At 43.5% G+C, this 25,004-nt stretch overlaps 1 protein-coding gene across 8 annotated transcripts in view; it reads left to right on the top strand.

The window, feature by feature from the left end:
• PTPN13 (protein tyrosine phosphatase non-receptor type 13) overlaps positions 1 to 25,004 on the top strand; it is an 830,096-nt gene that overhangs the window by 613,289 nt on the left and 191,803 nt on the right. For all 8 annotated transcript variants that reach the window (XM_085636547.1, XM_085636545.1, XM_085636546.1 and 5 more), the window contains 2 exons: positions 11,371 to 11,539; positions 16,076 to 16,234. In XM_085636547.1, coding sequence (XP_085492673.1) covers positions 11,371 to 11,539; positions 16,076 to 16,234 — 328 coding nt within the window. The remainder of the gene's footprint in view (positions 1 to 11,370; positions 11,540 to 16,075; positions 16,235 to 25,004) is intronic.

Below are 25,004 nucleotides of genomic sequence, written 5' to 3'. Positions count from 1 at the left end.
AAACATAGTGACGGTTCAGGCCTCTATTCCATTCACTGTTGTTTTTTATCCCAGATTGTTGACAGTTTGAGCCATTCCCGTCGTAATGTTGGAGACGTTGCTACACGCCTAAAAAACAATTATTTCAAGGTAAAAACAGTATTGACTTTGGTTGCGTACGTTGTGCGGAGATAAAGGCACATTAATTAAAAGTCTGTATCTGGTAGCAGTTGGAAGTTTGAGGCAAATGGGATCGTTTGTGGAGTGATTAGTTAATAGTAACACAAGCACTTTTCTTTTTTCTTTTATTTGTAGCTCAATCTCCAGGTCCTGAGGATAACCCCAAAGTATCAGTGGGTTTGAAACGTGTAGACCGCTTATTATGTCCAAACAAGTACTTTGTGAAAAATTGAGAGTATCAGGTCTATAGAACAGTGTGTCAACTATGAATTTAAGTTTCATATGACTTGAATACATAACTGTTTGGTCTAATCCCTTTCTGGGTCTGTGTTGCTTTAATTTATGATTTTTCTTATTTCTTGACTTTTCCCTTGGGTTTCACTACTTTCTTTTTTCTTTAATGTTTCATGGATTTTGAGCGTGCTCATATTGTGTAAATAATTTTGAGTAAGATATGTGGTGTTGGGGATTACTTGGCATTGTTATATTTGATGTTATATGTTTGTAATGTTTTTGTGGTCCAAAAAAGGTTTGTAATATTCATGTAAATAATAACATGAATGACTTGCTGTCTTTCTAAAAAAAATATTGAAAAAGTAATACAAGATAATAAGAATAAAAATATTTATTAAATTTACAATAACTAAGAGGGTCACGTCTGATTGGTATGAGTGAAGTGATTACTAAGTGTCAGTATTGGCAGTGTTTTTGGTGTTTTGATTATATATTGGTCCAGCCTTACTGACGAAGGGCCAGAACCCTTATTGATTCACATGGTGGTAAAGAGGACAGCTGAGGTCCTCGGACTTGAGCTGCCCTTAGTGCAGGTCAGGACTAATCTCCTGACTGAGGTGCTCCAACCTAGGGCTTCCACTTCTGAACCCCTGTTGCCCTTAATGAGGCACTTACGGTCGTCCTTCTAGGAACATGGTCCAAACCTAGCAAAGGGGCACTGGATTGCACACCGCCATCGGCCAGCTCCGGGCAACCCAAAGTTCCTCAGCCAACACCCCACCCCAGAGAATTTTTTTGGTGCAGGCCTCTACGTCCCAAGGCGTATTCCCTTCTGCCCCTCCGGATAGGGAATCCAAGAGTCTGGATTCACTTGGGAAGAAGATGTTTTCTTCCTCCAGCCTGGCATTGTGGTCAGTGAATGCTTATTGGGAGATGGTTGCGCAAGTGCTGCCACAAATCCCGAAGGAGGCCCGGGCTGTGCTCTCTCAAGCTGTCAAGGACAGGAGGGATGCAGCAAAAGTCTCCATAATGTGTGGGTTGGATACCACTAATTCACTGGGCAGACCGATTTCAACTGGCTTCTCGGACGATGTCCAAGCCAATTTGACTCGGCCCTGGTCAGGTTCAAGGACTCTCGTGCTTCGGCCAGATCCTTGGCCTTTTCCTCCACTCCTCATGGCCAGTCCTCCTTTCGCCCCTTTCGTGGCAACGAAAGGGGTTTCCAGCTGCGTCCGCCCTATCCCAGCCACCGTCCCGCACAGACTGCCCGAGCCGTGCATGGACACGGTGCTTCCAGTCTCGCAATGGAGGCCAGAAGTCATCTACCACACTACCCAAAAACAGCCGCAGCCTCCAAATACTCCTAGGCTGATTCTGAGGGACCACACTACTCCAGTTGGTGGGAGAATTCATCATCATCTCCCCCACAGGAGATCCATAACTTCGGACAAGTGGGTCTTGCAGATCGTCCAAGAGGGCTATTCTCTACCTTTCCGTTCTTTTCCTCCTACTATTCTGCCAGGTCAGGAACGGCTGACGGAGGATCATTTAAAGTTGCTCCAAGAGGAAGTTACTGGTCTTCTGGCCATGGGAGCTATAGAAAGGGTCCCAATTTCAGAAGTAGTCAGTGGCTATAATTCCTGCTACTTTCTGATTCCGAAGAAGAACAAGGGGCTTCGGCCCATTTTAGATCTTTGGACAGTCCATCTTTTCCTCAAAAAGGAGAAATTCAAAATGCTTACTCTGGCTCGGGTCTTATCTGCCCCAGACTAGGAAGACTGGATGGTAGCGTTGGACCTGCAGGATGCGTGTTTCACATTCCAATCCTGCCGGGCCACAGGCGATAACCTGCGGTTCAAGGTAGGCCGCGAGCACTTTCAGTTTACTGTGCTCTCTTTCGGCCTTACCAGTGCCCCTCAGAATGGCATCTCTAGTCGGAGGTGGCGCAAGGTCTCTTTCAGCAGTTGGGAGAACCTTGGTTTGATTTGTTTGCGTCCGAAGAGAACGCACAGTGTCAGCAGTACTGCACGCTAGAGTTTACAAGGCGGCTATCGCTCGGCCTTGCTTTTCGTCGAGAGTGGAGCTCAGGCCTGTTGTACGCCTTTGCGCCCATACCACTCTTACCCAGGGTTCTGAAGAAGATCAGGAGCGACCGGGCCCAAGCCATTCTTGTGGCTCCGGACTGGGAAAGGAGCGTCTGGTATCCAGAGCTTCTGAGTATGAGTATTGATCCTTCAATCAGGCTGCCCCTTCGGGGGGATAGTCTGTCGCAGCAGCAGGGGAGGGTCCTCCACCCAAACCTGTGAACTCTGCGCTTTCATGCGTGGACATTGAGTGGCGACAGTTGATAGATTTTGACCTTCCTCCTGAAGTCTGTAACTTTATTTTGGTGGGCAGGCGATCCTCCACTGAGACGGTTTATGCCTGCCGTTGGCATAAGTTTGTGTTATACTGTATAGAAAGATCCATTTCTGCTTCTCTTTCTACTGTCCTTTTATTCATTCTAACCTTTGCCCAGCAGGGCTCTGCCTTGGGAACTCTCAAGTGTTATCTTTCTGCTCTGTATGCTTTTTTTGTGGCTGCCAGACCAGTCCTCACTTTTCAAGTCTCCTATTGTAAATAGATTCCTAAAGGGGCTGGCTCACTTATTTCCACCCACACCCTTTATTATGCCTCACTGGGACCTTAATTTGGTCCTCACCTTCCTGATGTGCGCTCCCTTTGAGCCTTTGCACAATTGTCCCCTCCGGTTGTTGACCATCAAAACAGCCTTCTTAGTGCCGATTACATCGGCCTGGAGGGTGAGTGAGTTGCAGGTGTTATCCAGCTCACCTCCTTATCCTATGTCCTTACCGGACAAGGACATCTTTTTTGCCAAATGTTGTGACCCCTTTCCATCTGGTTCAGTACACCACTTTGCACACCTTCTTTGCTCCCCCACATCTCTCTAAGGAGGAGGAGCGTCTCCACTGTCTGGACCCAAAAAGAGCATTGTCGTTCTACCTTGACTGCACAAAAGAGTTCCGGTGGATGACCAACTATTTGTGGGGTATGTAGGAGAAAAGAAGGTGAGGGCAGTGCAGGAAAGGACCATATCTCGCTGGGTCATTCTCTGCATCAAAATCTGTTATGCCTTGGCGAAGAAGCAGCCCCCTGAGGGATTAAGAGCCCATTCCACCAGGGGAAAAGCTGCAACTACGGCCTTGGCTCGGGTGTCCCTGTCCAAAACATCTGTCAAGAAGCGACGTGGGCTTCTTTTCACAGGTTCGCAGAACATTACTTCCTTGATGATCAAGTGCGCAGGGATGAACATTTTGCCCGTTCAGTCCTGCAAGACTTCTTAGTCTAGGATGTGAGTCCACATCCCAATGCCGGGATGGTATGGCTCGAGTATCTGATTCAAAGATAAGGAATCTGCAGCTAGAAGTCTCTTTCAGATGAACAAGTTACTTACCTTCAGTAACGCATTATCTGGTAGAGACTCTATCTAGCTGTAGATTCCTTACAGCTCCACCCAAGCCTCCCTGCTTTGCGGACTGATATTGTAAGGCTAGGGTTGTTATCCTTTTCAGGGCCCTAGTTTAGCACATGACTATGTTAATTACTTCATGGCTCTGTGCTTCTGGCGTGGAAAGTACGAAAAGTGCTAACGTCTGCGTGCCTGGGTAGCCCTATGTAGGCACCGTGATGTCCTAACCGACAACGCCGAAGTCACGAGGGGTCGAATCGAGCCACCCGACGCCATGCGCAAGGGGTATTGCTCAGCAAAATTTTCGGGATCCAGCCTGACACCAGGGAAATTCAAAGGTATGTAATTTGCAGCTAGATAGAGTTTCTACCAGATAATACATTCCTGAAGGTAAGTAACTTGTTCTTCATGGCTCGTAAGGCAAATCCAATGATAGATTTACTCTCTCAAAGTCTAAGAGTTGTACTAGCATGGGTCTGTAAAATGTACCTTCTGATGGATACTTATAACCATAAATTCCTCACCTTTAGAATAATCCCCAGGTGCCTGACTGAATCTGGAAGCTTTCCACAGCAGTGCTTCTTCCTCAGAAGTGACAGAGCCGATCAGTTATTGACACCACCCTTACGAGCGTACATTAATTCATTTATTTTCTTGCCTCCATACGCAGATCTGAAGCACTCGTTCTTTTTTTCCTCTTTCTTCGCCTTTTGATTAATTATTTGACAGGATTGTGTTTAAAAAATATTTAAACCGCGTGCAAGGAAACTGTCCCCTCAGAAGACTACAGGATTTAAACCATGCAGGGACTGTTGCAAACAAATATCGGTGACAGACAGTGGTGTTTGAGTTCAGGGCACAACTCTAAATTGTTTGAGGAGTGCACCCTCATGAACCTAAAGATGATCCGGGAATGCAAAGCGAAGCTATAAGTCACTGAACACCAAAAGAATCCTTGCAAGTCTTGCACCCACTCGAAATTGAGAGCATGGACTTGATCCTGCTCCCAAGACTGTTTTTTTTTAAATACAGGTCCTCATCGTGGTCAAAAGCTTCATGTCAGATCAGTTCTAAGATGATATGGGAACCCAAGAAGGCCAGGCAAGACTCACCCCATCCCACCACTCCGGATAAGTTGTGAGGAGGTCAGCATGCCACTTTCTCTTGCTCCTGATCCACCAAGGAGCTGATTCCGATATTGGTCCTGATGCACCCGCATCTTTGGTACTCTTCCGATTGCCTCTGGTGCACCTTCGGGCCCAAAGGATCCACAGGGCCTATAGTATGGTTAACTTTGGCCAATCCATCCTCTGTGCCTTTCTAACCCACTTTAGGTTCCACATTGGCGTTTTTGCTGACATATGCTCTGGTGTCAAAATTTGCACCAGACCCTTTGACCCATACTCCGATATCAATGCCCCTGGCACCAGAGGAAAACCCTATACCAATCTCAGGTCAGACTCCGAGCCAAACTTGTCCCGACCTTGACTGAGATTGTGTCTAGTATCCACATAGACGTGCCCGGTCCCCATTTAGTGTGATTCTGACAGACTGCTACCCCTGCCACAGAGTCTCCATCCAGTGCTCCACCAGCTTTTTGGTTAAGAGTCTGATGGGAGTCTGCCACCATTTGTAGATGATAGTGCTGATGATTAAAATGTGTTACCGCCAAACTACGATGTTGACAATTTGTTAATGGACTTGAAGGAAGCCTTCCCCTGATACTGATGTCTTTGCCTTGACCACCAACAGAAGACAGTGCTTCCTTTGCTGTGATTATAGAGAGGCAGTGGAGACTTTGACCTACTCGTTCCCTATATTTAGGTCAAATCTAACATCCTGACAGAGGTCCCACAATGTTGGCAGGTTTTTTGCCCTTAAATGAAGCCATACCTGATACATTGATGAGCACATGTGAAAAGCCTTGAGCATAACCCCTGGTGAATGGGCAGGTTGCCAGACCCCACAGGCCGGCGTCCATCGACCCTGATTTCTCGAAGTAGCATCCCACTCCTAGGAGTCTGCTAGTTCAAGCCTCTACCAGCAAATTGAATCAGACTCCTTCTGTACAACCTCTCCAGACAGAGAGTCAAAATGGTTGAGGCTTTCGGGACTTAAATGTTCTCCTCAGCTAGGATAAACTTGAGGTCGGTCAGCACCAGTTGTTTGCTTGGCTGATTCTGACCATGTCCTAAACGGTGTGTGTGAGATATTGCTGGCAGTCTCTGTAGACATTTGGGCCTCCCTGGCTCAAACCAATCAGGATGGCAAGGATGCAGCTTAGTACGTAATTCGGACTGGCCTGGGCTCCACTGATTATTTAGGCCATGCAGTCGGTACCAGCATGGTCATCCGCCACCATGCATGGATGAGATCTGCTAGTTTTTGTCGGGATGTCCAGACCTTCCTAAAGGATATGCCATTTGATAGGTCTAACCTGCTTGGTGAGAAAGTGGTTTCTGTCCTCAAACGCTTAAAGGAAGGCAGAGCCATTGTGTGTTCCTTGGGTCTTTAGGCTCTTGATAGGCAATTTCCTCAGCAAACCCGATCCTTTAGAAGATTCTACAATAGGCTGGCATACAGACAACTCCACAGTCCTATTGGGATAGGGAGTGGGGAATCAGACAGACATCATGCTGGTCATTAGGAACAGATCCTCTGAGATCCCCAATCCTGGAGCGGCAGCCTCCATGCCGCTTGAGCTTGCCCTTAGAGGCTCACAACTATCCTGTAGGAGGTCAGATGCCAGGATCCAGATTGTCCAATGGGGCTATGCTGTTCTATTCCTTTTTGACCTATTGCAACTTTGACCTACAGCAGAGTGGCTTTTAGAAGGCCGTTTGACCATCTTAATGCAGTAAGTGCCAGTTTTCTTGTCCAAAGCGACCATAGTGAGGATGCCAGCCTTGCAAATAGGGACAGGATGTTATTCCTGCTATATCCTATTGCTGAAGAAGGATGGAGGCTTTTGTCCTATTTTATATCTTTGTCCTCTGAATGGCATCCTGCAGAAGAACAAATTTAAGATGCTCACGTTGGTTGAGGTTCTCTCTGTCCTGGATCCAGATGACTGTATGGTAACCCTAGACCTGCAGGATACGTAATTTCATATACCCATCCTGCAGTCCCACAGACATTAGCTCTGGTCCGTGGTATGCAAGGAGCATTTCAAATTTCCCGTACTGCTCTTCTGTCTTACCTGTGCCCCTCGGGTATTCAGGTAAGTGATGGCAGTGGTTGAAGCACATCTTCGAAGGATGGGATAACAGTTGTCTCTTACCTCAATGTTTGCCTGTTAAAGGTGAGCTTGCCTCAGTCGTAGACCACATCCAGATGACAGCAATACTTCTTACTTCTCTAGGGTTCACAATTAATGTGCCAAAGTGACACCGGACTCCTTCACAGAGACGTCATTTTAAAGCAGCCATCCTGGATACTGTGCTGTTCAGGGCCATCCCTCCATTACAGTAGGTCCAAGGCATTCGGGATATGATCCTGATGTTTCAGCCTTGTGCCTGGAACTCAGGACTAGTGGCTTGGAGATACAGGCCATCTGCCTGGCACCATCAAGAGAAGGCTGGTGCGGGTTGTCACGGATAACTCCACCACCATATTGTCCATCAACAAGCAGATGGGGTGGGATCTGGGGTCCTGTGCAAGAGGCTGTTTGCCTCTGTAGTTGGCATGACCATCAGGACATATCTTTATTTGTTAGCCACCTGCTAAGGTCTTTGAACTCCATGGCGGGTGAACTCAGCCCAATGCACCTGGTAGATCACTGATGGTGGATACATCCCAAGGTGGCGCAGGGTATCTTCCAACATTGGGGAGAACCCTGGTTAGATCTATTAGCCACCCCTGAGAATTCAGAGTCAAAATGTTTGAGTACTGGAGTTCCCAAGAAGGCTCTCTCTAGGAGATGCATTCAGGCTAGAGCAGAGCACCGGACTCTGGTGCACCTTTCTGACTCTACCTCTTCTGCCCTGAGTCCTGAAGAATATTAGGAATAACCGGGACCAAGACATAGTAGCACCAGATTGGGCCAGGAGAGTGTGGCACTTGGAACTTCTGGGCATGCGCATTTTGTCCCTTGATCAGATTTCCGCTGTAGGAGGATCTTTTAATGTGGCAGCAAACAGGGTTCTGCACCTGGGCCTGCACAATCTACACCTCCAAGCATGGAGATTGAGTGGCTGCATTTTACTTCATGTTACCTTTTCCACAGAGCGCACCTCTACAAAATCTATTCATGCAGAGATGTTGATCTTCGTTTGTGGCCATTTGTGCAGCTTGAAACATGGACCTGTTGCAGGCAATAATAGATATTTTATTGCTTGTTTTGTCTTAGGCCCAGCAAAAACTTGCAGTAAACACAAATAAAGGTGATCTTTTGGCATTTGGCGGGCCAGATATCCTTGTTTAAATCACCTGCTGTGATAAGATTTTTAAAATGTTTCCTCCAAAACCTTTTGTGATGCCACAGTGGGATATCAGTTTGGTTGTGACTTACCTCGTGTTCTCACTTCAAGCTGATGCACAGCTATTTGTTGCGTCTCCTTACTTTGAAAACTGTTTTCCTCATTGAAGTTACTTCAGCCTCCCGCATTAGTGAGCTTCGGATTCTCTCGCTGCAACTGCTTCACACCACCTTTTTTCCAGATAAATTGGTCTTGTGGACCAGGGTAGATGTTTTGTCAGAAGTTGTGACTCCTTTTTAAATTGGACAACCCATCTCCCTCCTTGCTCCACCTTACCCTTCCAAAGAGGAGGAGAGACTCCATTGGTGAAACCCCAAGAGAGCTTTTAGCTTTACATCGATCATACCAAGGATCATTGGGCGGGCGATCAGCTCTTAGTGGGGTTCTCTGGGGCAAAGAACAGTGGTGCAAAAAAGGACTTTGTCCAGGTGTATAATCCTTTGCATTAGGTTCTGCTATGCACTGGCCAAGAACCCTCCCTAGGAGGATTGAGGGCTCATTCCATCAGGGCCAGAAGAGTGCCTGTTCTGGATGTTTGGTGGGCTGTGACATGGACATCAGTGAACACGTTCACAAAGCACTACTGCCTTGACAGCTAGGTCTGACTTTAAAGTCTGTTCAGTCCAGCGGAACTTTGTGGTCTGAGGCCATTCGACAGACCCTCTGCCTCGGGAAGTACTGCTTTTGTATTTATTCTAATTGTGAGGAATCTGCGGTTAGAACTGGCCATTAGATAAACAAGTTACTTTCCTTCATTAACACTCTTTCTGTTGGATAGTCTATCTAACCGCAAATTCCCTGCCGCCACCCACCTCCCCATTATGTGAAATAGTCTATCTTCCCATCAGAAATGTTCCAATCTAGAGCTCTGCACACTAGTACTTCTGATTAAGATTTTGGGCTCTCCATCTGAGGGTGCGGACAGAGTTCGGAAAGAAAATTATATCAACATGGAGCCGCACCACGTCACCTACTAGCGTGTGAGAGCACTGCGTGAAAAATTTCAGGATGCTGTCTGTCGCCTGGGTATGTTTCTAAGGGTGAGGATTCTGCAGTGGGAAGAGTATCCACCAGACAGATCGTTACCAAAGGTAAGTAACTTGTTCAGCAGATCCTTATAAGCACATGTAGTTTCTCCAACACCTTCATTACAAAATGTAAGCAAACCTGCTTGCTATGATGAATGAGATTCTACAAGATAGTGTGCCTTAAAGGACAGACACTCACAAAGCTTTGGCCTATAGAAGGACCGTGAAGTCACATATTTCTTAACACTTCTTATCTAGCCAACATACTTTACTGTTGGAAAATTGATTGTATGTTTGTTTTGTTGTGCATTTAGTTTTTTTGTTATATAGTGTCTGCTGTGAAAGTATACTGTCACTAAATACAAACAGTTGTATTTCAGAATATCTATTTTAGTATTATCAAATGCACTTAGATCAACTTAAAAATATTCAGTTCCAGCAATATGATAGGAATGAATTTGAAAGTATAGATTTCCAGTTGTTAACTCCACATCTACTTACTTTGACAACATGAGGATCGTCGTTATTGTGTAGTCGATGTATGCATAGGTCGATATAAAATGTTTGGTATTTTGGAAAAATATCATAAAACAAACAATGAGGTTAGGCGCTACCCCACCTAGCTGAGATGGATTTTACAAAAGATTATTCTTAGGGGGTTCCTGGAGCAAAGGAAGGAGAGGCGAGCTTTAGCTTTTCAGAGGTCAGTAATTGTAACTAGGTGTTGAGAGAAGAAAGGAAGGGGAAGCATTGACAGTGAGGATGCTGCACATCACCATATCTGAAAACCCACAGCTATGAATCTGATGTACACGGAAATTAAGTTATTTCACATCTGCAGAGTTTGCCTTGTAAAACTCCAAGCTTGCCGTGGTCAAGAGTGTGGGCAAAATCATTGTTAAACAATAGGAGAACTTATATAAACCAAGGGTCAACACAACCACCGCAGAGCCTAAATCTCCAGGTCCCCCTCATTCTTTTATCAACTTCTGCTGATTCAAACCTTTGCCCTCAACTTTTATTATGTGGTCCTTGTATCTTAGGAGTGAATGCTATCTTGCATCTGATTTCCATGCCTAGCTACACAGAAGTACCCAATGATGAAATAAGAGATTGTTTTCTGGATAGTATTTGATATCGCACTTCTGCATTTTCTGAACACTGTAAATAACAGATTTTGTTATTACCATATTTAATGGTACTCAATGGAATGGCTCAATTAGGATAGACGTCGGCCAGATGTCGAACCCATCCTCTGTGGATTTCAGAAGATGTGAGCAACAAAATACAACTCAACTGATGCATCTTTTATCCTTAAAAGATGGACATAAATAATCTCTTATTGCATCTGCTTTTTCTGGGAATTAGTTAAAATATATTAAAACAGTGCTTGCTGAAGGAAGGATGGCATCATTAAAAGCAGTGTACGTCTATAAATAGAAACATTTTAGTTTTGCATAGAAGAGGCTGTCACAGTGGCCCATTTCATCCTGGATTTAAATGTGCATCATTGTAATAGTTTTTATAAAAAATACATGTTAAATCAAAGGTTTTTCCATTGGTCTAATTTTTTATAGTTTTGTCTAGTTTCAAATAATCCTGCGGAGAGTTCTTGTTGCGTTGTATTTGCTCCTCACTCTTGAAAGATGTTCCCAGTGTCTTGCACAATACCATCACCACACCGGCCTTATCTGCTAGCACCATCCTTGAGTATTTTTTATTTTTTCAGTATTTCTTTCCGATTTGAGACATGACAATATATAACCTATACAGTGACCTTTCTTTAGAGAAAAAGTGCCATGTAAATTGTAGCTCAGGAAGACACAAGTAAAATAAGTTTCAGGAAATTATGAAAAAAAGGTGTACAATCTAGAAGGCTATTGAGTAAACAAATGAACAAATAAAATAGATCTGCTTTTTTTAAATGATATTTTGATTTATAGTAATAAATGTGAGTGAATTTAATTATTCTACATTTGGTACATCTGATTCTTTTGTTTAGCAACCCACCGTCTCCTGTACCATTTGATATCACATCAGTGCAGAGTGATAAATATGATACGAAGTCCATCTCCAGTGACCGGCTACCCGAAGCCTACTTCACCACTGTGTCTGATGCTGAGCATTGTCAGGAGTTGATGCACAACTGTCAGGTTGAAGAATTTGAGCCAGTGAGTTCTCTTGCTTTGTTTTTTTTTTCTGCACAAAAGGAAATGTGTATTGTTAAATGGGTATGATCAATTGACCCTTCCTTGAACTATTCCACACACCAGATAGAGACACTGAAATTGTATAAAAATTACAACCATCTGTGTCTTTGGTGAACTTCTCTTCATCAACCCTCGAAAAGCAGTCTTCTCAGGCACCAGTGTTATTCATGTCATTCACAGACCTGGTCCAAACCGCAGAGACGACACTGGAGTCGGTGCTGGACCTCCCATCCCTCTCAGGAAAACACAAGATACAGGGACGAAACTCCTAAATCATGCATCGTCCTGAAGGGGATGGGACAAAAAATAAGACGAGAGAGACTTGCTGTACTGGGTCTATCTGCAGCGATACACACTGCAAAGCAGGATGTGTCACTCCTGAGACCTTCTGTGTTGGCAAAGGAAGGGATGTATGGTTTTGTGAAGACGCAATACACTTGAAGAAACAAAAAAAGGCAATTGCCTTCGGGACACTAGCAGGTCTTCTTATACAGTGCCACTGCTTTAACTTTAGTAACATTCACTCACATGCTTCTTCTACAGTACAGCATGAAAGTAGGATACACCAGTTCACAGATAGGAATCTCTGAAACCCTCGGGATGAATTCAAAATACTGATTGGAGCCTCTGACACTTCCAGGATAAAACTCATAACGTGGGTTGGAGTTACTGGCGCACTCCCAAAGTTGCACTTGAACCATTGGTTGGAGTTTCTGGCACTGCCAAGGTTACACTTCAAATATGGGTTGGCATTTCTGGCACTATCAAGGTTACACTCGAAGCATAGATTGGATTTTCTGGCACTCCCAAGGTTACACTCAAAACATAGTTTGGAGTTTCTGACACTCCCAAGCTTACACTTGAAATATCGATTGGAGTATGACACACCCAAGATATACTGGGAACACTGATCTCTGTCCAAAGATCACACTTGAATCAAACGCTCTAAGGAGAATTCTCTAAGCACTACTGTTCATCAGAGGAATACAGAGCAAAGTCTCTAGTCCTTGTGTAAACACAGTTCAAATCCAAGGTTGTAGGAAGGGTGCGGAGTAAGATCAATCAAGGTGACCTGAAGGGAAGCTACTGGAAGGAAACTTGAAGACAAGTCTATATTCTTGAAGACACTGACACTCTGGCCTGCTTACCACTATTAAAGGATAGTGCTATTTATAACTGTTTACAGTCATAGAAGTTTAGTCTTCAGTTCATGAGCTAGGTTGCTTGAGATGTGAATAATTCAAGCTCTCACTTTTTATGGTATGTTAAAACGCTTAGGGAACAACTGGGCTGTGGATGTCCATAACCACTTGGAACAGCAGGCAGTTTACAAACTACAGTAGTGTGCTTCTGGAGGGTACTATTATACCACATTATGCAGCCTTCCTCACTATCATAATGCAATGCGATAGCCAGTGCCAGTCTGTGGAGCCTTATTGAAATCCATTACATTGACTGAGAAGGAAAGCACTCTGCAACTGATCTAGATGTATTCAGACCGCAGTGGGCTGTAAAAAAGCCTTGCTATTGTTGATCTTTGCTGTTTAGGCTGCAGAGGGAATGTCAAATTAGAAAGAAGGAAACTTAAACAGAAACATGTTAACTTCGCTCTATGGATGAAAGGATACAATCAGTAACAGTGAGTGGGATAGTGCTGTAGACACTGTCTGTTCTGCCATCTTGATCACCTTAAAAGCATTGATTCTTTCAACATAGTGAAACCTATGTAACACATACTCTACACCCATTAACACATTACTTAAAAAAAAAAAAAACTGTTGTTATGGAGGCCTTAATTTCTACCTTGACTGACCCCTCTGAAGTTGGATTGTTATTTTTTGTATTCTGAATTGCAAGATCAGATAACAAACTGTTAAGCTTTGTCCTATAAAATCCATTTTTTGTTTGCAATTATACGAACATGGTTATGTATGCATCTGATGATGTTAGGACTTCCTTTGGGCTCAACAGTGTGCAAAGTCACTGATCTAACACATACTGGTAGATAATTTTCCTTAAGGGTCACATCATTTCCCACACTGCAAAACACAGATACACAACATTTTTACACATTTAAAATTACTGCCTTAAAATTGTTTGTTTTAGTTAAACAACATAAAGTACTAAGAGATTTTGAACACTAGTTACTTGGCATAGCTTCATCTTTGTTGGTTGGAGTATGAGAGAGAAGGACTCGTATGGCACACGTCTGATCTTCTAAAAAAGGAAAGGAAGCGAAATTAATGATACACTTTAATTCCTAGGTTAACTAAGGACTGTTCACGATTGGGATGCAATTCCTGTTTTGGGCAGACACCTGTTTCACCTAAAACAGGATTACATTGGGTGCACAATTTTCAGATTTTTGTCCCTGTTATTTCCTGCTGATGTAACCTTGCACAAATCGTAGTAGCAAATAGCATAAATTCTTTCTCTGCACATGCTTTCATGGATGGGGTATGACATGCATTGTTAGCATATTATTCCCCATTTGCAAATACGTGGGTTCAAATCTGCTAATCTGCTAAATTAACCAGTACAGTTGAACAGATGTAAATCTTATAAGAATTCTGTGAAAGATGCAAATTGATAAAGTATGATTAATGCCTAAAACTGACTGTCCTCCAATAGGAGTTGCTGAAAATAATTGTAAGGCATGCTGCAATACTAGGTTAAAAGAAAATAAATGTAATTAGGAGCAGTATTGCCATTAAAAATACAGACAGACATCTTGCATCTTTTCTGCTGATGCTACTACATCAGACAACATTGAATTAATCCTGCTACTACTCAAGAAGAATATTACAAAATTTATGATGGTTGAATCTTTAGCTTTATGGTCTGCGATTTGAAAAGTGCTAACCCAAACCTTCCTCCAAATAATTTGACATATGAACCCTGTCCTTCTCAAAGAGTCCGCGGCTTATCCTCACCCCCATTACAGAATTCATTAAGGAGTGTAGGCAAGACTCCTGATATTCTGAACTCTTGAAGCAGGTAATAGTGTGGACATGTAGCACTGGAATTATTATTGGAACTAGCTTTGCTATAACAATGCAGTCAATTCTGTTTATAGTGTATTTATGGCAAAATCTGCAAAATCAAATAATGTCACCTTCATCTGAATGTTCTGTGTTGGAAATCTTTGTGACTGCCTCCTAGATACCAATACAAACACCAACACTCATCCCTAACTTGTTTTTGCACTCCTAGAGGAGTGTCTTGAAGCAACAGAAACAATAGAGTTTTCTGGGTTCTAACCTTTTTGAATATCTTGCTTTCACTATAACTGCAGCTGGTAAGAAACAAGCTAGAGGTTCTAGATTTTGTTTCACGGCCCACATGGCTGTGGGAGTTTGAATTAAATGTTGGCATTATATTTGATAAATTATTCTTACATGTTGATGTATTTTATAACAAAATAAACTAAAAGGTATTCTATGCCATTACACTGAAAGTTATTTAAAAAGCTAGAGTTCTGCATTTTGGAATGGGAGAAAGAGGTAAGAATGTGGCAGTTGCTTTGTCAGTACCAACTGGTCATGAACCAAAAAGGCCTCCTTAATATCTTGGTGCCAGACCTGTCTAGTAGGAAGAACTAAACTGATTAATCGGTGGCCTGGAAACGTATGACATTTTTGAATTCATCCTGAAAAAGCTCAGAATTTAATATTTCCTGTTATTTCTTTAGATGTCCTTACCTGTTACAATTCCCCGATTTAAAATAGGCTAGTCTGTAACAGAGTTATACTAGTAAAAGTGGCAGTCCTTTACATACTCATAAGGAGGATGAAAGGGTTACACAGTTACACTGGCCATGCAGGATAGTAACCATTTACTTGTCAATCATTCTGCATCAAGAATTTAAGAACTATTCTTAAGTGCAACTGTTGAAATATTTGTTGAACTTATAAATCTGGTATGCTACAGCTTTGAAATATGCTAATATGATATTCTGAAGGCCAGGGTTAATGTTCCTTCCGTCGAAGACTTATGATGTCTTCATTGTAAAGGCAAACCCAAGTTTTACATACTGCCATACTGCAGTCAAAACCTTTTTTTTTTTTTTTAGACATGTTTGTCTGCGTAGCAGCTATCCTCTATTCCCTAGTGACCATTAGAAAAGTGACGTTTATAGGTGAAATATTCACTATATAGCTGCAGCCAAATTGGTTTCTCATCATGTGTGGCTATAATCCAATACTGTGTGATGGTTTTTCCAAGGGATATTGCCAGACGCATTTGAAGGATTAGTTGAGCAACACTGCCAATGCTCCATTTAATAGGTGGAAAGTCATAATCTTCTTGCGAAAAATTTAGCTGCCCCTTGACTTCCTGACTTCCTTGCCATTTAATTTTAGATACAAAGATTTGCATGGTTTCACCTCTACTGGGTTCACACGTACCAAACCTGGGTCAACTACAACTTATTTATAAATTTTAGTCAAATGTCTGAAAACCAGACTTGTTTGCTGATCTGTCATTTTCCATACCCAGGAAGTAGAACTCCATGTCACCCTCACTAAATCAGAAAAGGGCAGTCTGGGTTTCACTGTGACCAAGGCTAGCAATCGTGTCGGCTGTTACATTCATGACATTGTTCAAGATCCTGCCAAAAGTGATGGGAGGCTGCAACCTGGTGACAGGCTCATAAAGGTAAGAGATAGACTTATTATTTGTGTTATTTCCTAACTTCCACAAATTAAAACTATACCAAGTCACAACCAGTCTTGATCATAGTCTTGGCTTATGTTACCATTAGTTAAGTCTGGGGTACACTAGAAGTATTTATTTTATAGATTATTAGGCCCAGACACTTGTAAATCACATTTCATATCTAGCCAGCTATGATATATCTTGAACATGTTTGAGGAAACATATCTTCATCCTCTTGATTGACAATATATTTTGCAGAATGCATCTGAAATGGATGGTTTCAATTACTAGCTAATATGCTTACAAGTTTTGGTTTCACTATTTGTCAATGATCAACCACTTTTTAGGAACCACAGTTTAGGGTTTTTCATATTGTAGGTTTGGTATGTGTTTATTACTTCTAAAATGTTTATATGACATTTAGTGCACACCTCAATAGAGATGAATAAAGCACAGTGTGCTCCAATGCAGTATTTACTATGACATTTGTTAGCTTCCTTTCCTTCAAAAGTGATTATCACATTTGTCAGTTCCTTTCTCCCTCATAAGTGAAGTTTTCTATTGTCCCTAATTTCTGCTTTATATCTTCTGGAGCCCTAACCCTTAGAAGAGCAGAGGAATGCTATATCTCCCATTTCCAAAATTTCTTAGCCTATCCATTTAGAAAAAGTAAGTTAATTTCAGAAGTGATGAATTAGGTTTTAACAGAGAAGCAAATTAGGAAATGTTCTTAAAAAAATTATGATAGAATTTTTGAATTGGTAATGGAGGTGATGTTATGAAACCGTAACCATTTCATTACTTATAACAAAAAATAGTTACTTAGGGTTTTAGAGTACGTTCCCTTTATTGTGGGTGTTCCACCACACTATTGAGTATTAAATATAGTACTTACAGTTAGGTATATATTTACTATTCTAAACTCCACTGCTAGGTATCTTGGAAATAAGTATATTGCCATTCATAACCCCACATCTATGTACCTTGACGATATACATGATAGGACGTAGATTTTTTAAAATACATACCAAAAGAAAAGCAAGTGCATGTGCAATGTATTTACACTGTCCTTATGCAACATACCAAAATATGTCACAGCTGTGACAGTTCTTGCAACACACACCTCTCATGCAAAAAGGATTGCAGCACAAGGCTGACAATATATCATTGTACTCTCCCCACAGCAGATTTGTATGCTAAGCTCTCCACACAGGGTAACACTCTAGGCTTAATCATTGATGTGAGCTTCTAAAAGAATACGAATATTGATAATACTAGATTCACCTTTAGAAGATCAGGTACTCTGAATTTGTTTGGAACCAGACTTGCAATATCTCTAAATATTTGAAGAATGCATTAGATTGCAGTGTCTGACTTTAACCGCCAAAATAACTTTCATGCAATATGTATTAGTTTCCATTTTGAAAAATAACTTTTTACTTCGCCTTCTCTGGTAAATTGTGATAAAATAATGTATTTTAAAGAGTTAAGAGTCTTCAATATTTTTTTAAAAATAAAGTGGAATATAATCTCAACACAAGGACTATTCAGATTGGTAATCTATTCTGATGAGCTAAGTAACAACATCCGATGCATCAAGGATTTACAGTATCCTTTTTCGCTGTCATATGCCAAATAGTTTACATTTCATTGCTAAACAGCATTCAGAAATAGGCGATAATAAATCAGATAATATCTGGCACCATGTTGATAAACATGTCAACTGATTCTATTGATGAATGAAAAGTATAAACATTTTATATATGGTTGTATGCAAATAATTTGTACCTGGACGTCCTTCCGCATCACCCTCAAACTAATATAAATTGAAAATGGTTCGTCTGCTTAAAGGGCTAGCCACAAAAATTAAGATATATGATAAGTTGGCTCTTAAACATTTGGGTTTTTGAAGAAGATTGCTCAAGTGGGTATAAGGGCAGCTATTTTTCCTTTATGCTCTGGCATAGAACAGATATTGTTTTGGGGATGATAGATTTCAATTTTCTTGTGTTCTATTTTTGTACCTGTAATTGTGAACAAAAAATTCTAAAACCAACATTCATTTTGCTACCTTGGTAAGAGATATCTTAAAGGCAAACATGAGATCCAGCCCACTTCCTACAAATAAAGAGGCAGCTATACCAGCCTTCTTAAATAATGGTTTGTTTAAAGACCTGAACAAAAGCCTTAATGTTTCCTTTGGCAAACTCTGTATAACCACACCACCTTTCTCATACTGTATTCATAGATTCGTCAGCCATAAACCAAGCACAAGGTGGAGGATTCTAACCTTGACCAATAGGATATATCATAACAATTAAAAATATTCATAATAAAAACATAATCATATTGCATACATTCCATCCAAAAAGGGGTATCAACTCCTTGACAAATATAGAGCACAAAGCATAGAAAAGGGTGCAATTGAAGGACGGAATGCTGGACAATGCAAACATTCACCCCCAGTCACAAGTATCTGGGTTTAATCCATCATTCTTTTGCTCACCACACAAGGGTCCCGTGCTCACTATACCACTGGATTCAAGCCAGCCTGGCTGATGAAGGGTGATGCCATGAAACCGGTCTCAGGATGCTTGTTTCCGGTCCAGGGAGGACCTGGCTTAGCAGTTCAGGCTGATCTGTTCCCATGAGGAACAGGGTCAAGACTGATTTGCATATGGCTGGGTCCAAACCGGGATGGTGTTGTGAGCAAAAAAATTATGGTTTAAATCCAGATCCTTCTGACTGGGGTGTATGTTTGCATTGCCCAGCATTCTGTCAATCAATTGTTTCTTTGTCATACAATCGGCTGCACCTTTCAGTCTTCACTTATTTTCCGTATATCTTCCTTATCCTTTCTGGCTTAATCTAGTCTTTTTCAGTCTGACCCTTTATCACATCTCTTTTCACCCACATCACTACAAATGTGTTGACATGTATTATAAGGTCTTCAGTCATTGGGGGGGGGGGGGGGCGCTACAAAGCCTGCGGCAACATGGCTGCACTTTAGTGCTGCTCTGCCGGCCGGTTCCACAAACAATCAAAATACAGCAGTGTCGACATCTATCGGAGCTAAAAAAGCAAAGAACCTGAGCCCTAAAGAAACAGTGCACTGAAATCGAGAGGGAAACTAACACTGGGACCAGCAGAAGATGGAAAGCTATGGAGGATCGCAGAGACCGCAGGTCGGGCTGGGCATGATGGTGGCCTGATCGCGGCAGCCTAGAAAGATTGTGGAGGCTGGAAACCATGGACGGGTGACTGCACTGGTAGCAGTTAACTAGCGAGAAGAGGTGCGCAGCGGCAGAAAAACCCAGCATTGGAAAGCGCCAGAAATCAGGGGCGGTGGACTCTGCGAGGCGGGGACCCAGCATCAGACAGTGCCAGAAATCAGCAGCAGTGGTTAGCTCGGGCAGGCGGCAGAACTGCAGCCTGCACGCAGAGGGGCCACAGAACCAGAGGACCGCATTGAGTGCGGATAGCGGCGGAGTTCATCACTTCTATACACACGGGCAGAGACAATTAAACGGAGCCCCGCAGACCTCGCTCCCGGGCACTCAGACTGCTGATTGCTGAGTTTGTGAGGCCTAGGGACAGCAGGGAAAATGTACTGGGGGGCGAAGGCCTGAGACGGGGCCAACGTGGTGGGGGTGATCCACATTGAGGTCTGCACACGCGACAGCACGCAGGAGCGGAGAATATAATAGATTCCCCTACACAGAATAAAACGAACAAGAAGAAGCAGAGTATGGGGCGGGGTACAATTGCGGGGTGTCCCGCAAGCGAGACTAACTGACCGTAGGGAAAGCAGGCAACACAATTAAATGAATTCTATGTGATAGGCATATGAGAAGAAGGGATCGGGAAATGCTTAGAGTCACATGTGTTACAAAGACGGTCCCATAGAACGAGAAAAGCTGAGGGGACAAGATTACAGAAAACCCTGCGGCACGCAAGTAGGGTGGCTACCCCCCTCCAGGCAGAAGAACGACACCTGGGTAAAGCTCTGAGTTGCTGGGAGGATCTCCAGTGCACCTCGGTGGTATAACATCGCCACAGTATGGGGAAAACGGATAAGCAGCAGTAACAGCTCAACTTAGATTCACGGAGCTTGGCTAGGCCTGCAAATGCTCACTCTGACACGGAGCTGGAGGCTGGACAGCAGGCCACGTCGCTGCTAGAGGCCACACTCCTGGCGATGAAACAACGCCTCCAAGCAATTGATGGGAAAATAGACATATCGTTGCGAATGGACAACAGGGCCTACAAGCTAGACAAGCAGGCTGCACGCCTGACAGCGGCGGAGCAGCGGATCTCGGTGGTGGGATGGAGAAAATACTGGAAGTCATAAAAGACTAAATGAAGACCTGGAGGTGCGCTCCAGGCGCAACATTGTCCGCATCATGGGAATCCTTGAAAGCACAAACACCGGACGCCTGGAGGACTATGTCGAAACAATGCTAAAGGAAATTTTTGGAACAGAACAACTCTCTCAAGTATTGATTGTAGAGAGAGCACATAGATGACTGGCCGTTAGACCGCCACTGGGGTCCCCGCCTCAGCCGATTATCGCCAGAATATTACATTATTGAGATCGGGACTCAATTCTACGCATGGCACGGGAAAAGCAGACTGTCTCCTACCAGGGAATGAAGTGTGCTTCTTTCTGGACTTTACAATGGCTGTTCAGACTGCCCGTAAAGAATTTGCCACAGTGAAGGAAAAACTATGCACAGCAGGCATTCCTTACGCTATGCTTTACCCCGCAAGCCTCGGGTCACATATATAGGCAAACCCAAATTCTTCACTCCTCCGAGAGCAGTTACAGAATTTTTTTAAAAGAAAGTGTGACCAGTCGGCAGCTCCCTGCTCTTCAGATTGACTACTGGAAAACGTCAAGGGCGGGATTTTTCACTGCTCCTGTGCTGCTGGAGAAGGACTGGCCTCGGGTGGGGTTCTCCCCTCGCTGCCCCATGAGAATTGGTCTCCCATGGTAGGGGAGGCCGAACACCTTAGAAAAATGAACCAAGCCTCACTGTAAGTATCTGTTACGCAGGCAGTCTCCAAAAGATATAATAGACTTGATGTTTAACACTGTACGCATACAGGGGCAAGTGGGATCTGTGAATTGATAATGTCCAACTGGTAAACACCGGGGGCCATTGGTACACAGTGTACTAGCATTAGAGAGAGGGGTAGAACACTGGAAAAACTGGAAAAAGTTGCAATCTCAATGTGTGCACATATGCAGGGCCAGGTTCCAGCACAATGGAATAATAAGGGATGACTAACATAGAAACACCGGCCACACCCGGGTAGGCGGGTGGAGTACAGTGCACTCAGTGGCCCCCACCGAGGGCACACCCGGACAGCTTAAATTAGAATGGAGTTTAAGGTGGGAAATGTTAGCAACTTATTGTTGTTTTGTGTATTTTATCATCTACTGCTAAGTGAATGTCTTTGGCATGATTGGGATGCTAAAGTGGGTGGGGCAAAGTTGGTTATATGTATGTTAGGTACATCGCAGTCAAAGCTGTAGCTATGAGTCACATACAGGTGAAAAGATATACAATGACAGAAATGAATATGTCAGGATTTAAACGTACGTGCAATGGTGGAGCGTCTTAAATGTTTGACTTGGAAAGTAAGGGGTTTGAATAGCCCTAAAAAGATTAATCAGTTATTTGCTTATATTGATAGACATCATATCCAGATCGTATTGTTGCAGGAGGCCCACTTGTCAAAATTGGGGGGAACACACGTGGGAGCAAAATGGGCAATGGTGAGAGCGTGGTCATCATACTCCTATTATGCTAAAGGACTCTTTATATTGGTAAAAAAGGCTGCCCCTTCTCACTCACAAACACAGTGATGGATGAAATAGGCCGCTTCGCATTAATACAGGGAGTACTCAATGGTAAACACATCACTATAGTTACCACATACGGCCCCAATACAGATGAACCTGATTTCTACCGTTAAGTAGCGCGCAAATTATATATGCTACAACCTGAGATAATATTATGGGGTGGCGATCTAAACATATATCTAGACCCTGTTCTGGATCGCAACGCAACCATAGAGTGGCAGGGTAAAAGAGCTGCGCGCGTGGTGCATGATATTATGGGCGCACACTCGCTGACTGATATTTGGAGGGCAAGAAACCCCCTGGCCAGAGAGGGGACACATGTATCCTCAGTACACAAAACCTGGTCTAGGCTGAAATATTGGTTAACCTTGGGAGAAGCGACTACATGGGTGGGAAACGTAGCACACTTACCGAAAACCTTATCGGATCACGCCCATTTTAGAATTGGCAATAACTTCAAGAAACACACAAGCATTCCAGTGGCGGTTGCAGAGCACATCACTTCTGGACCCTGTGTTTAAGGATGAGGTCCACATGGCTATAACACAATTCTTCCCAGAGAATCAGGGAACAGTGGAAAGCGTGGGCACGCTATGGGGGGCGTTTAAAATTACTATACGTGGTACCTGTATTAGCCTCCAGGCAGGGGTACTGAAGACCGTATGGCCTAGAATGCAGAGGACTGAAGAATCTCTGAGAAAATTAGAGAGGCAATATGAAGCAACACAACTGGCACACACACTACCAGAAATCAGAAAGTTGGTGACGAAATATAATGAAACGGCTGAGCTGGAGATAAAGCATATGTCAAGGAGATGGGTAGCTAGACAATATGGGGAGGGTGTAAGACCTGGTCGCTGTCTGGCCTCCAAAATAAGGGTGCCTCACATACAGACATACATAACAGAACTGGAAGGCCCTGATGGTACTAAATGTTACAACACGCCCAAGTGCTTTCTCAATTTGTAGACTACTACACTAGTTTACATAGCCCAGTAGAGTCAGCGGCGGAAGACGAAATTAAGGATTATATGGATGAGATTGTGGTCGCCTCGCTATCTCCTGGGCAACCCGAATACTTGGTGGAACCATTCTCATTGGAAGAGATACAAGAGGCCATAGCTGCACTGCCGAATTGGAAAGCAGCGGGGAGTGACAGGCTGCCCGGTGAGTTCTATAAAGCGTATGCGGAGCTACTGGTGCCGCACGTTTATGAAATGTATGTCGAAGCATATGAGGCAAAGATGCTCCCCCCAACATTAAGAGAGGCCCTGATAATAACCTTGTTGAAACCAGGGAAAAACCCAGTAAAATGTGACTCCTACAGGCCACTCTCGCTCCTGAATATAGACACGAAAATACTGGCAAAGCTCATTGCGACTAGTCTAAAGCCCTTGATGATGGTGTTAGTGCTGCCGGATCAATCGGGATTCATCCCTGAGTGATCAACCACACACAATCTAAGAACAATGTTTGCTTTGCTGCACCAGTTATACCCTGACATGAAGGCAGCAGCAGTGCTGCTTGATGCAGCAAAAGCCTTTGATTCTTTCAAGTGGGGCTTTATGTTCGATATGCTTCATTGATTTGGAATGCCGCTTGCATTCACTCAGTGGATTAAATTGTTGTACACCGACCCAGTGGCTAGAATGCATATAAACAATAATCACTCCTCACTAATTCTCATCTACAGGGGAACAAGACAGCGATGCCCTCAGTCCCCCATGCTATTTGCGTTAGCCCTTGAGCCACTGGCATGTACAGTGAGACAGAGGCACACAGGTGCAGCACTGGGATTCCGGCAGAGACCCCTGGCAATATCACTGTATGCAGACGATATGGTACTGTATATCCGTGACCCAGAAGATCAGTTAAGCCCCCTGATAAGAGAATATATCAAGTTTGAAAAACTATCTGGGCTTAGAATAAACTGGGAAAAGTCGTCTGTATTCCCCCTAACGAGCAGCACGATGCCATGCGATCTGGACTTCCCGCTGTCATGGAGTGATGAGCTGGTGAAGTACTTGGGGGTGTGGGTACATAAAGACCCAGAGGTGGTACTAAAAGAAAATTATGGTATTGTCTTGTCTGCAACAGAGGATCAGGTAGCTAGGTGGATACGACTCCCATTGCATTGGCAGACAGGGTGGCAGTTATAAAGATGGTCATTCTACCCACATTTTTGTATCTGTTCACCAACGTTCCTTTGCAGCTGATGAGGGCATTATTCTCAGCTCTCTGCACACTGTTAATTAAACTATTGTGTGCGGGGAAGCAACCCTGCTGCAGATGGGATTTGCTCACAAAGCCGTAATCGCGGGGAGGATTAGGGGCTCCGGATCTCTACTTGTACTATTTGTGTGCTCAAGCGCCCTTTGCTCACTATTGGTTCTTCTCCCCATTCCTTCCTCATGTAGCGGTAGAGGCGGATGGAGTATACCCCCTGCCACTCACAGCTCTCCTACCAAGGTTGCTTAGACTAGGCTCGAGAGGCAAAACCAATCATGCTGGCAGTACAATTATGGCCTGACAGACAATAGTAAAATGGGTGCGAAAGATGCAATTATTTGCCCCTGCGTTTCCATTGGTGCACTATCCCGAAGTATCTGTGGCGAGTGAACCCAAGGCACCAGTGCTGCTGGTGGAAATGGGAATAAACACATGGGGAGATGCATATCCTAACAGTACCTACATCACGTTTGAGGCTGCCATTGGCAAAAGTAATGCTACCCTTCTGCATAGGTTTATATACTATAGGTTGCAAGCAGCTCTAAAGACTGTAAACCCGCATCACCCAGTGGCACCGCAAGCGCTAAAGCCACTACAAGTAATGCTAGATAGCCCCTCCAGAACAAAGCTAATTTCCTGACTATGTAACGCAACACAGCCAGAGATTTGTCC

Source organism: Triturus cristatus, chromosome 2_1 (genome assembly GCF_964204655.1).
Source record: "Triturus cristatus chromosome 2_1, aTriCri1.1, whole genome shotgun sequence".
In the NCBI taxonomy this organism is placed as follows: domain Eukaryota; kingdom Metazoa; phylum Chordata; class Amphibia; order Caudata; family Salamandridae; genus Triturus; species Triturus cristatus.
The sequence above is the reverse complement of the archived record's forward strand: the minus strand, read 5'-3'. Positions and strand labels throughout refer to the sequence as shown.